We start from the raw sequence: 13,697 nt of genomic DNA, 5'->3' as shown, positions 1-13,697 counted from the left end.
AGATGTTATTGCTTGTTTTTAAAGCCTTGAAAGGTCAGGATCAAGCTTATATCTGTGACCTGCCAACTGCCTGTGTGCCTGATCGCTTCTTGAGATCCTCTGGAAAGACCGTACTAATTTACTAAGTAAATTAATTAAATATTCATGACTAATTTAAAAGTATACATGTGTGGATAAATGTGTTGTATATGAATTGATGTGCATCATATGACATACCCTCATAATGTTTTATTGTGGTATATTAAAAAAGGTGTAGTGTGTAAAGCTGTAATAATTAAACTGCTATTTTCAGTTCAAGGTGTTACAAAGTATGATAATAAAACAAGTGACATACCAAACATTTTTTTAAATTGGTGTGTGTTTTTATTTTTGCATTCATTTTCAGACATCATACAGTTATGAAATTAGAGAAAATTCATCTGTATTGAAAAAATACGGGCATGCAATTACAGAAACCCCCAAACTCTGCTTGCAAAATTGCAAAACTCAAACTTGCACTGATTATTTTCTGTGTTTGAGGGTGTCAGCAATGTTTGGTTTGTCCAGAGGTGACCTAGGTTGAAACCAATCCATGACAGTGATATGTTTAATCCTGCTGAAGGAGGCAAGTTACCATGTAGCAGGTGTCCCTGTCACTCAAAAGACACACATAAGTTAATATTTAGAAATGTGCTGATGCTTTTGGCCTGGAGCCAGGGAGTGAAGGAATGATCTGTTGTGTGTGCTGGTACAGGTCTGGGAAAGATAAGGAATGGTGTAAACGTGCTTTCAATAATCCCACACTTGAAACAAGATGACAGTTGTGGTTTGAACGCAGCAGTCAGGTTTACAGTTAATTGCCACCATTGAGTGAAGGTGTTGAATAGTGAAGGAATGTTATTAACTTTACAGCAGGATATTTATTCGCTGGTTTTTATTGTGAATTACACCTGTTTAAGCAAATCAAGTTTTAAACAAAGCCAACTTAGCTACTGAAATTGAATGAACAGAAGTGCAAATCAAGTATAAAAAGAAACTTTAGAAGTTAAAGAGAATGTACATTAGAGTTATGTATTTAAAATACAATCCATTCCTCTGATCCTTTTCTCACAAACACTTTTACAACATACAACATTCGTCTAACCTTTTTTCCAACCTTTTTAACAACATTTTGTTGTACCTTCTCTACTTGTGTGACACATGCATTTGCTTCTAAACCTCATCCAAACAGCCACTTTACAATAAGTACAGGCACTTTCTATTTAAAGACATTATTGATATAAAAAAGACTTACTAAGAGTTTGTGCTCTTCTTCCAGGAAAAGCAACAAAACCTAGACATACATATCCATCTCCAATATGAATAATACAATCAATATGCCATTAAATTGTTAATAGCTAATATTTGTTCATTAAATTGTTCTTCATCTATCATTAAATGTTTTGAAACATTTGAAATCTTTTTTTCCTGAAACATGGAAACAGTGTTTGATTGAACAGGTGCATCAATGCCCCATTGAACCTCCACGTAACTCTTCATACTCAACGCTCACTTTGTCATTCTCTGTCAATCTGTCTGTAAAGCTTACATTCATTTTAGCAAATGCAGTACATAAAGCAACATATATACACTGTGATTATTGCACTGCGATAATTATGCATATGATTTTTTGATTAAAATGCATAATAAACTGTGGTGAATAATTGACCATGTATGATAATGTGTATAGCACGTGTCCCACTTACCACTGTGTCTTTTTATGGAAACTCATTTTATCCAGTATGTTCTAAATCCGCATTCAATGAATAGTTAAGTTTGATGCTTCACTAATACATTACGCTGAGAATTCCTTAACCAAAGTACTGTACAGTCCAACGAGCGAAATATTTACACATTACTCATTCTATGTGTCCCTTCTATGTCTACATTTTTAAGTCTCTTCCCATTTTGACTCGCGTCAGCCCAGTAAACATAAACTACTACTCAACTATAAAAGTGGCCGTGAAGGTGAAAAAAATTATAAGTAACATTCATTGAAGTGAATTCAAATTTCTTTGGTTATTTTGAGTCTTTGCACTTTTTGGTATGTAAGAAGCATACAAGCCACAGCAACTGCGTTATATTAAAAGCTTGTTCTTGTCAGTCATACATATTTTGAATGTAAGTCATATAAAATACTAATACTACCTTGATACAACATGTATTATTGTCCAGGATCCTATTCAAAGTTACAGAAAGGTAACTTATCTAATATTATTCTGAAATATCATCAGAAACTCTTTTACTGGTTGATCCAATGCCACAAAAGTCTATGAAAACTGAAATAATCTCTTAATTGCGACCCAGTAACACCCTCACAGGTCAGTGGAGACTGTGCTTCTCTTGACCCTCAAGCTACCGCCCCACCCACGGGGACAGGTGTTGTAGGAGTGTAGGCCAGGCGATCGGAGGCCTGAGTCTTCAGACTCAACAGAAGCATCAGAGTCGGTGAGGGAGCGAGTGTTGTAGAGCCTCACAGGAGAGCAGATCCTCTGTGTTGGGGTGGCAGGAGGGCTGGTGAAGACAGGGGACTGAGCTCCCAATGCCCGTGACTGGAAAGGACTCATGGGTGGTTTGTGACAGTCATAGCCATGATGGGAATTGCCCAGTGGTGAGATGGGGAGGCTGTGCCCACTCAGTGCTCCAGGTGAGGGGCTGTTTTTACGTTTGGCTGCATTGATGATGTTCTTGGCCAGGATGCGATGGTTGGCTTTAGAGTCTAGGTTATTAACAATGGGGGACATGCAGCGACTGTCTTTGGGTGGGGAAACTGGAGAGGTGGCAGAGGATGTGTGCAGAGATTTAGTGGGTTGGAATGATAAACTGGTCTGAGAGATTGCAGGAGACTGGGAACGTGAGCCCCAAGGAGGAGAGACTGGAGATGTGACTGTATATGTTTGGGTTGGTCTGGGTGTAGAATTGACACTTGAAGTATTCTGGCTTACCTTTGGGGATTGACATCTTGATCCCCAAGGAGGAGAAGTAGTAGTTGTTTGGGAAGGTCTGGCAGTAGGAAGAGTGGAAATGGTGGAAGACTGGGTATTTTGGCTCACCATGGGGGACTGGCATCTTGATCCCCAAGGAGGAGAGCGTGGGGATGTGGCTGTGGAGGTTTGGGAGGGTCTGGATGTGTACATGGAGGTGACAGTGGAAGACTGAGTATGCTGGCTTACCATTGGGGACTGGCATCTTGAACCCCAAGGAAGAGAAAAAGGAGAAGTAGTCGTAGATGTTTGGGAAGGTCTGAAACCAGGAATAGAGGAGCTGCAGGAGGACTGGGTATTCTGGCTCACCACTGGGGACTGACATCTTGAACCCCAAGGAGAGTGTGAAGAGGTGGCTGTAGATGTCTGGGAGGGTCTGGATGTTGTAGTGGAGGTAACAGCAGATAATTGGATATTCTGACAGGCCATAGGGGACTGGCATCTCGTACCCCTGGGAGAGGATACGGGGGAAGTAACTGAGCGGCTAGAGATGGTGGTGGAGGGCCGATTGGTTTGGAGGCTGGGAGTCCAGGCACCAGTGCTGGGGCCCTCTGGGCTGCTGAAACGTCTGGTGAGGCTGGGTGTCCTGGTTGGTGTGGGAGTCTCACTGGGGATTTCAACTGGGGAACAGTCCTTAGGTGTCTGTTGGACCATGACAAATAAAATACTTTTTATTGGACATATATATACACAAATATAACACAAAAACATGCACGATAGGAGATTGTAGTATAATGCTTGTGCAACTTTTGAATTATTAGATTTACTATTATATAAATAGTTTGAGTTGAGCATGACATTTTTTGTTCTGCATAAGACCAATATTTTTACTCTACAACTGAACAGATCCTAATCCCGTTAAATAAGACACGTTTTACTTATACTAAGTGAATCTGTTTTGATAAAACATTATTTATGTGTTTAGTCTGAGCCAAAGTAGCATTCAGGTCATATCTATTCCCTTCTTCTGTCTGTGTTTCCTCACTACCAGTACACATAGGCCCGGTCTTTAGTGTCTCTCTCAGGTTACTGTCATATGGCCTTCCTGAGTTGGTTAACCTTTACAGGGATATGAAGTTACTCAACTGAAGCAAGGGTAGCATTCCATCTTATGAACATAGTAATTAAGAGCTAACTATCTCCACTCGTGATAATAATATAAAGGTCGTCTTCAATGTTATATACAGAACAGCTAGAGCTTACAGAGAAGTTATGTTTGAAGAAGATGAATGTTAACAGTCACATTTCCAAAGTTAAGAAAGAAACAAGGCCCAGGTCAAGGGTCATTCCATTTGTCTAAATGTCTGAGCCACACAAGACCAACAAGACCATGGGTCAGGTCTGAACACAAAGACACATAACTCAAATTCTTAAGAGTGAAATTTTTTGCAATGGCAAGCTGATAATAATAATTACTTTCAGACTTTAAATGTCACATACTGTGTTCCAAAATAGTCTCTGATGGTAAATTATCTGTTTCCTTAATGGAGGCATGGCATTTATTAGTGTGTTCAAGTGTCTGCAGTGATAGCAAGAAGGGCAGGAAAGTGAAATAACAAACACTTAACAGTAAAATGAATGGCTTAAAGAAGCCTGTGAAGTCAGGAAATGAGAAAAAGGAGGAAGAGGTCACAGCAGAGTGTTAGCATAAAGCTTTAATAAGAGAAGGAAAAAAACTTTTTAACACAAAAAATCAGTCATAACAGATAGAATAACAGCAGAAGAGAGCAGTCAATAAAGGTTTATGAAATGACATACATAAACCTGTAGTCTAAAACAACAGTGATTGATGATGTTCTGTGACAAAAATACTTCTGGAATTACTGTTTTAAGTCACAGAAACAATACATATGTAGGTCCATGATGCAAATTAGCATGCAGTCGGCAGATTTGAAACATCAAAGAATCCAAGAACTATATATTTAGGTAGAAAATGCTGGAAAGCAGAGTAATTTACCCTGAAGACATAAAGACATAAAAGGAGTTATCTCGCTCTCGTCAGTGAGCAGCATTAAATTGCAAATCATAGATCATACAACAGATGCCAGACCATCTGTTAAAGTGCTTTGTAAAGCAGCATCACCCTGGTACCCACAGAATTGGGAAACAAAGTGGAAAAAGTGTGAGATTGTTTCTCATCTTATTTTAAACCGCACTAAAAATTGAAGGTTTTTAGTGCTGACGTGCTTAGCGGCTTTGGGTATGGAACTGATTACATCAAGGCACACTTTTGTTTTAATCACTGCTGCTGGGATTTTGTTACAGTGACAAAAATACTATTATATATTCACGGATCAATTAAAATGTATTCACTTCTAATTTTAAGATACAGACGTGGTCTGGCCATAGCAGCAATTATTATTGCTTTTCTTGTAAATCAATTGTTATATGATTAAAACATGTGAGGATTAAAACATATCACACTTAAAAAGATTCTACTCTGTTACCTACAATGCAAGAGATAGTATTAGTGTATTAGAACAAGGCACAAGTTGAACAAAAAAGTGCAGTAAAGTTTACATTTTAGCCCTACTAAAATCAGTTTTCCAACCATGTGTGGAATCTCTACAAAAGATGTAAACATATTTTCTAAAAATGGTACAGAGAGGGTCTCCACACCTGTGGTGCAATCCCTGCCTTCTTGGCAGAAAACATGGGCCTCGGTGCCTGGACCACTGACCGAGGAGAGGACACCCGCTCTGGAGAAAAGGCAGACATAGGAGAACTGATCCTCGGCTGCCCAGAGGCTGAATTTGATGGATATTCTGCTCCTCCTCTTGTGGGGCTGAGAGGCAGCTGTGGAGACATACACTGGGTACTGAAGTGAGAAGGAGGGTTATTAGGTAAGGAAGTCTGCCTGGAGAAAGACTGGGTAGACATCAGGTTCCTAGACTGCGGTGCTCCTCTGGGTAAGGTACTAATGGGGTCCTTGGCTGGGTTAAAGATGAAGAGAGAAGAGTTAAGCTGGTAGGGCCGGTGCCTTGACAGGTCCATCTCTATCTTGGAGCAACCGTTTTCTAAAGGAGGTGGCTCTGGAATTGGCTCTGGTGCTGGAGCTTTTTGTCTTGGTTTTTGCTTGACCGCTTGTTGGGCCTTTATGTTTTGTGAAAGCTGAGCACTCATGTCAGAGTTTTTAGCAATGGCCTTGACCCTGCCAGGCATGTTTGATGGGTACACCCAAGATGGAGGCAGGGACATCGTGGGAGAAGGAGATCTAATTTTTCCTGCATTTTGTTTCTCAACAACATATTTCTCCATCCTGGACTGACGCTTGGCAAACAGCTCAGCCCCCTTTCCTGATACATTGGAGAGTGTTTGCTCTGGCTTGTGTTCTGCCCTCGGTCGGGTCCTGGAGCTCTTCAGGCAAGAAGCCCACTCTGGAGCTCTTGCCTCCTCAGCTGTGTCCTCTTCCTTGGCGAGGAAGTTAGAGGCCTCTGCACCCAGCGCCAGTAACTCTTCCTCGGATGCTGGCTCAGGCACAGATCTATGTCCGTGTTTCTTCCTTTCATCCGCCCCCTGCACCAGAGAGAGCAACTCAGGGTTTGGAGCTACCACTGGCTTCTCTTTGAAGGTGAACATTGCCTTCCTGTTTGCCCTTCTAGCAGCACCCTCCTCGAGTATTCCTGTTTTGATTGGTTGTATCGATTTCCTCTCTCCAGCAGGCTGAGGAACAAAGGTGGAGGGCTTAGGGGCCGTGGGAGGGCCATAATGGGGCATAGGTGGGTAATGAGATACAGGAGAAAGAGGGAACTGGGAAGGTGGAGGAGAGGAAGGGGACATGACAGGAGACATCGGAGGTGGACTGGAGTAGTAGGTTTGCGGGGGTTGATTTGTAAAGGCCGGTAGAGGAGGTGTGGGATAAGACGGAGGCGGTGGAGGTGAGAACGCTGCAGGTTGGGGAGCAGTGAAAGCAGGGAGAGGAGGAGTGGCGTAAGAGGGAGCAGGGGGTATTTCCATGACAGGGCAGACTGCCTCTTGAGACTGCACTGTCAGCGGCGAGAAAAAGGGCCTGGCAGTTCGATTGATGATAGTGCTTGTCTGCTTGGATGTAGACACAGAAGCCCTCTCGGGTCCAGAGGTACTGTGGCAGTCATTGTGGTGCTTTCCTGGGGGAACTGGTCCTGTGTGGCCCCCATTCATTTCTGCTTCTTCTTCAGCATGTCCAATAAGAACTGGATCAGTATTATTACTTCCAGGGAGAATCTCATCCTTTATTTTGTCCTCAAGCTCCTCGTGGATTTTATTTCTAGCCTCTTCCTCTTCCTCCTGCTCTTCCTTGACAGGGAGGAAATGTCTTTCTTGGATAACACGGTCCTCCATGTCCTCTTCCTTGTGGAAATCCTTACCTGGGTCCTCCGTGATATCACCTACTGAATGTACCCTCCCAGGTGGTGACAAGAGTGGCTTGGTAGTGCTATTTTTAAAGTTCAGGTTTCTATCCTTCTCCTCACTGCTCCTCTCTGCCCATGTTAGTTTGTTAGACGAGGGGTTGGTTTTCACATTCTCAGCTCTGTCCTCCTCTGACCCTTCTCCACAGCTTTCAAGTGTAAAGGCGTTGACCCTCTGCTTGCGCCGGTTGAAGAGCTGAACGCCTCTGGAGCTGGAGTTCGAAGGGATGGTGAGCTGAGCAGCAATGATCTGACTCCTGACACGGGCCTCCTTTAGCTCCTTCTCTGATAAACTGGCACTCCGGGTCAGATCTGGAGTGAAAGAGACAGGGAGAGAAATGGGAAAGGCTAATCAATGAGAGAAACAAGGAATTTGGTCTTTCTTCATAACAGAGATGTTTTTTTGATTAATAATAAAAGGGACCTTCACTTTGGCAATGTGCTACATCTACTGTTCAAACAAAGACAACTCCCTCAACATCTAATTAAAGCTCACCACACTGCTTTTATGTACAAATAGAGAGAACCAGCAAGGACAAATTTTTAACTAGTCTAGGATTTAATATTCTCTTTAAAACCCACATAATTGTTTCTGCACCATATGGTTTTGATTGTTCTTTGCAGTACTTTTTATTCAAACCAATCCAAGAGAGAAAAATCCGGCTTTGTGGACACTTGACTCAGCAGATCGGAGCTGCAGACAAAGAACTAACAGACGTAGGCGGAGAACGATTTCAAATAAACATTTTAATAAGAAAGACATTAAAGTCTGTTGACTTAAGTTAATAAAAAGGTCTAGATCAACGTCTACAGAGCCAAAATAAATTGTTGTCAATCATGTCATACACCGGAGTTGCACTTCTGCTGATGGTCTTGAAATCATGAGATAAGACATGTCTATGTTAAAACTGACAAGTTTGTTTTCTGAGCTTAAGAGCTCCATTCCAGGCAGTGGAGCTATTTCCTCTGCCATCTGCAGTAGTCCCTCCCTGAGCATTCCTCCACCGCTGAGAAAACTCCCTGCTTGAGCTTCCAACATGCCTTTGGTTTCTCTCTGTAGTTAATTTGTGCAATACTGCAGCTTGAAGCCTTAATAGACCATTTTTTACAATCGATGGCTTCCAAAAATGACATCTTTTGACTGCTGTCTATAAACATACTATACAATCAAGTGTTCCCATCTTAAATATAGTGACTACATCATGCTTCAAAATTCATGAGAGGAAAATCAAAGCTTCATCTTTATTTTTTTTAAGAGAGTAAAAACCTTTAGTCATAGATTCTCCGATGGGTGTTTTAAATGAGAAAAACTGGTTGTGGTGACACATCTGGTAGATCATTCATCTAATTCATGTAACTCAGACTGGTGGAAGATATTTTATGTCCCTCCAGGAGGTTTCTCAGACAGCTGGCACCCCTGTGACTCTTTCTTCATTTAATAAGGTGATGGATCCAGGCAGCTACATTATTTGATGTAATCATGTGCCAATCACAATAATTATGCATAAATCAATCACTTCTAAAGCTTTCCTATAGAGCTCATTCTGCATGCAGTTTTTCCTGGCACAGATTATAAAGCTAACATGATCATTCCCTCAGTAAAAAGGAATAATATGCATCTGTCATTGATTTTACAGACTTAAAGTCTGCCCTCACAGTAATTGAATTAACTCTTTGTAGGGTACCCTTGAGTTCCTTTTACATAAACTCATCTCAAGTTCAACTGCATGTTTATTTTATCATGGTCACATCATTATTTTGATATATAAAGAGGGACTACAGGCCCCATTTGAATTATAAACATATGCAAAACTATACCCTTTCATGATGATGCTGGTTATGCCTGCAAGTAAATACATCAATGTCACCATCCACTATGGTACATTAATCAACCTGACACTGGCAGAGGAAAGACAGAACATGGCACTATAAGAGGTTGAAATAACAGTCAACTTACATATTTGTGACATTTATAACAATGACGAAAGCATTATCAGACAACCCTTTAAACAAGCGGTCCTCTCACAACTATTGACATGAGCATAAATCACCTTCCTTTATACACTGCAACAGGGAAATCAACCAACCTAATACACAGCTACTTAATATATATTCAGTGCCTTTTTTATCAAGGTTGTCAATGTGGGTGGGAATACCACCACAGGTCCCAATTACATTTTTATTAGCTATTTCATTTTTATGACACAAGCTACCTGAATATACCAGAGCCACAGCGGCGGAGTTTGAAAAGGAGTGTCCTCACTGTAAACATCAAACCTCAAGTGGGAGCAAGACTGGTTATCAAGTAACACACAGGTGCAAATCCCATCAGTGATTATTTTTCATGGCCAACAGTGATCATATTTGTGCAAACAGCATCAGAGAATTGGCAAAACTTTAGTTATTATCTGATTACATGACCAATCACTTACATGGCATTCCCAGTAATATGTAAACTAGGTGTTAATAACCAGAAATAGCCTAAATCTGAGATGAATTAGTTCTTTTTTAAGTTACAGCGCATATTACACTTCCCATAAGAAACTGATTATACAGCAAGGCTTAAAAGTTCAATGGACTACTACAACTTTTTTCATTTATGAGGAAAAAGAAAACTGTACCGAAAGTTTATGGCCAGTATCCGATGTCTTCAGTTACAAAAAAAACATCACACAGCTACTAACAAGTCGTATTTCTTCCCAAAAGAGCCAAGTGCAAGTTCTTCCTCACTTTTGATTGAAGGCTATATACTAATGATTCACGAGTTATCCACTTTACTGCCTACAATCCCTTACCTTTTTCATGTCAAACTCAGAGCTCCGCTGTGTTGTAGTACTTCCACAAGAGTTTTCAATTTAACTGCGTCTGATGGCTTCACACCCCCCTTTCTGTAGCGAGACACAGGATCGGATTTCTTTTTTCTCCGCAGCCCAGCGCTTAGACAGACAGACAGACAGGGAGGGGAGGGAGGGAGGGAGGGTTGCTGGAGGCTGTGCTGTCTGTCATTCAGCCTCCGGGTCTGTTTCACTTTTTCAAAAATCTGCTGCACCAACACCATCTCCACAGGGTTTCCACTAATTATAAAATCGGATACATGCCTCTGAGAAACGAGCCCTGGGCTTCTGTTGCTTAAGTATTGGTGTTGTAGCAGTTGCACACAGACTATACTTTGTTTTCACAGTTCTGGAGAGGTGTCCAATCAATGACAAGTATTGAGCAGCTTATCTCTGTCTAATGTCCTGTGATGGCAGGGAAGTGCCTGACCCTTGTTGCAGCCCTTGCAGTGGAAAGGGAGACAAGAGATAGTCCAGATGTGTGTATGGATTAGACCACTGAGACTCCGGAGATCCAGCACCTGACCTCTGTGTGTCTGTCTGGATTTCACCTTGTAAGTGTGTGTGTTTATTGTGCACACACTCCCCCTAACCAAGTGTCTGCCCTCTCTGAACCCTCTGGGCCTTAAACTCCAACCTGCAAGGGCAGGATAGGAATTTCCTGTCCTCCAGCAGAGACAAAAATTCATCCCTGGGCAATGATGCAAGAGCCTCCACATCATTGTCCACCCCCCTTTTCCTACCTTCCTAACTTTCTCTAACTCATCCCCCTGCTCTCTGTCCCATCCCCTCATCCCTGCGTGGGTGAGAGCAGACGTCAAACTCCCCCACAGCGGGAGGATTTAAGTCAGGGGGCCAACCCTGCATTTGTGTATCAAAGGTCAGATTACCCTGTCGGATGTTATCTTTCTCCGGGCGATGGCTGTGGGGTGAGCGGGATGACAGCACCGGCCCCCGTGGGTGATGTGTGAAGCGGTATGGAAAGACAAGGATTAACAGAGGTCCTGGGATCTTACCGGACTGAATGTGACCTAAACCCCCTGGGGGAAATAAAAGACCAGAGCAGAGGTGGAAACCAAGCCCTGTTTCTCATATTGTTACTTTTGTGTAATGAAAGGTCTCTGCAGAGGTGTAGTTGACTATTAACTGTGCTTTTTTGTTGTTTTGGGTGATCTTTGCTCCATTTGAGGAAACCAATTAGTGAGTAATGAGTGATGGGAACAGTGTTGGAACTACCGAGGCTATAGATCTATATCAGGGACAATTATCTGATGGCCATGACCTTTCTGTTATGCACAGCACAATGTCTTTTCACTCCCTTTGAATACTGCAGCCAGCAGGCTTGTCACAGCCCAGAGGTGATTATCTTTCCAGTTGAGTATTGTTTCAGTGTTTTTACATATTGCAATTTACCAACATAACTTTTTGGTGTTATTATAGAGTGTGAACTCCTCTTTTTTTGTATGTTGACAGCTGTGAAAGTAAACAGAAATGTCTGAAGAACAGCTTTTGCCACAAGTTAGCCCATTATTGTGTTAGCCTTCCCTTTAGCACTAATGCATGATTGCATTTCCACTGCTGTTGGGGCAGCCTGTAGTTTTACTGCATGGAAACAGATGTTTCATGGAGAACCTCACTGTGTCAAGTTGCACTGCCGAGGCAGGGTTGTCTGTTTTCTCTATTTGTTGTCTTCTCTTCTCAGTTATAGGTTTTCTGATATGATGATATACTGCAGTTCAAGCCATACTGTGGCATTAAGGCAGCACTACAAACGAACAACTGGAAATGTATTTACTACATTTTTATTACATTATGAAGTCACATAATCGCGTAATAATACCCTTTCTTGCTGCTGCTTCGGCTCCCCAAATAAGGACATAAAACTCCAGATAAACAAACACTTACTTGTTTTCCGGCTCATCTGTTCTTTGTTGAATCCTGTCTTCTCCCATGATGCATTGCACTCAGTCTCAGGGGTGTGCATGTTTTGCGTTGTCTGGAGAGGTTTTCTCAACCCTCCTGGACTCCAGCTCACCCCTCTCCTGATAGGCATATGTCCCTTCTCCAACTCCATTGCTACCCGCGGTAAAATGCTTCTGCTGCAGCAGAAACAAAAGCTCTCAGTAGGGGGATATGTGAGTGTTTCGTTCCAGTCAGCTCAAACGTCTCTCCTGATAAGATGAAACTGTTGGTCCACTCGGAAAATGGAAGTTTTAGTCCTTGCTGGCAGGCAGTGAATACATTTCGAAATGCAAGAAAACACACAAAAAGGACAAGTAAAGGAGGAGCTCAGCCTTTCAGCAGTAATCCTTCCAAATGTTGTCCTGTAGTCAGCCGAAATTTGACGGAAGAAGTGCACTCTTACTTTGGTCTTCATGAAGTATTACTCTCTATCTAACAGGACCTCCCAGGAGGGTCAGCTCCAATGTGCCTTGGATGAGTTCCCATGGACAACTGCCACGAAAATTGCACAAGTTTGTTGTGCTCTGTTAAAAATCTGGCAAACTGGGCTGAGAAACAGTCCAGTCTTCTCTATTTGCATCTCTCTAATACTCCTTTTTTTCTTTCCCAGACGTTGCTCTTCCTCCTCTGCTATTTTGGTCACCAAAACATGCTTTTCGTCTGCATCCCAATCTCCAGCCCGCAGATTATTTTTCTTTCGGAGAAAAGGATCTGCCCTTTATCTTGGAGATCATAACTCTACAGTGACGTGAAGGGGAACTGTGTATATGGCAGCTTCCTGCTGTTAGGTGCATGTAAGGAATAACATTTTACTCTGGAAAGGTCATTGCAGAGACTGGTTTGTATTCAGAGCTCCAATGTATTCAATTAAAGTAGCTTTTTCTGGTTTCCTGTGTTATTTTGTATACATTGAAGCCAGATACAGCCTCTGAAAGCTGCATAATCAATTTCTTTCTTTTGTTTGTTCACAAAACCACAATTTAGGGAGAAAATTGTTATTTCCTCTGGTGGTAGTTTTGATTAATACTTAATGCATAGTGGAAAAAGAAAGAAAAGATTTGCTGTGTTCTGATTGTTCAGTCAGTCTGTAACTGTTTTAGTGTGGTGGACCAAGTTTAAGATGTAGATAAAGGGACTGCTCAGGGGATTAAAGTTTGCTGTACTTTATCTAATCCTTCTCTGTGTCCATTTTCTGCCAAGAACCACCTGTAAACAGAGAAATATGCTGGTTAAAAAAAAGTTATGCAAAAACCATTTGAATTAATCTTTTCTTCAATTATTTAAATTTGACATTTGAAAAGACAAAAGCTGGAAGTTACATCTACCCACAACTTTGGCAAACCACAGCTTTGGCAAACACCTGGTACAAGAATCCTACTCGATTTTCCATCATTGCCCTTTGTGTTATGGCACGAGTTTCAACCCACTGCTTTGTACAGGATTTAAAGTATTATCCGTGATGGTTTCGAGAAAGCGGTCCAAAATACCTGACCTTTGTGCAGACAGAGTGT

The 13,697-nt window shown here is 41.8% G+C and overlaps 1 protein-coding gene across 2 annotated transcripts; it reads right to left on the bottom strand.

The window, feature by feature from the left end:
• Nucleotides 1-338: 338 nt before the first annotated feature.
• On the bottom strand, nt 339-13,360 carry LOC118333783 (synaptopodin-2). Of its 2 annotated transcripts, XM_035669570.1 has the most exons (3): nt 12,130-13,360; nt 5,622-7,702; nt 339-3,644 (listed from the first exon to the last, which is right to left on the bottom strand). In XM_035669570.1, the coding sequence occupies exons 1-3, from the start codon at nt 12,296-12,298 to the stop codon at nt 2,334-2,336; spliced, it is 3,561 nt and encodes a 1,186-aa protein (XP_035525463.1). In that variant the 5' UTR covers nt 12,299-13,360; the 3' UTR covers nt 339-2,333. The 2 variants fall into 2 exon arrangements, 1 of the variants encoding a protein (XP_035525463.1); XR_004796988.1 differs by lacking the exons at nt 339-3,644; nt 12,130-13,360 and adding an exon at nt 10,186-10,347 and having other exon boundaries at nt 7,565-7,702.
• Between the last annotated feature and the right edge of the window lie 337 nt (nt 13,361-13,697).

The sequence above is a fragment of the Morone saxatilis genome, unplaced genomic scaffold (assembly GCF_004916995.1).
Source record: "Morone saxatilis isolate NCDOM2014 unplaced genomic scaffold, NCSU_SB_2.0 Contig22, whole genome shotgun sequence".
NCBI lineage: Eukaryota > Metazoa > Chordata > Actinopteri > Moronidae > Morone > Morone saxatilis.
This window is presented reverse-complemented; position numbering and strand designations above follow the sequence as displayed.

Bases quoted from the DNA above. Each gene is read 5' to 3' on its own strand.
- LOC118333783 (XM_035669570.1), bottom strand. From the start codon at position 12,298: ATGGAGTTGGAGAAGGGACATATGCCTATCAGGAGAGGGGTGAGCTGG. The intron at 7,703-12,129 runs GTAAGTGTTTGT...CTTTCACTCCAG, and splicing joins ACAGATGAGCCGGAAAACAA to ATCTGACCCGGAGTGCCAGT. The intron at 3,645-5,621 runs GTGTGGAGACCC...ATGGTCCAACAG, and splicing joins AGGCAGGGATTGCACCACAG to ACACCTAAGGACTGTTCCCC.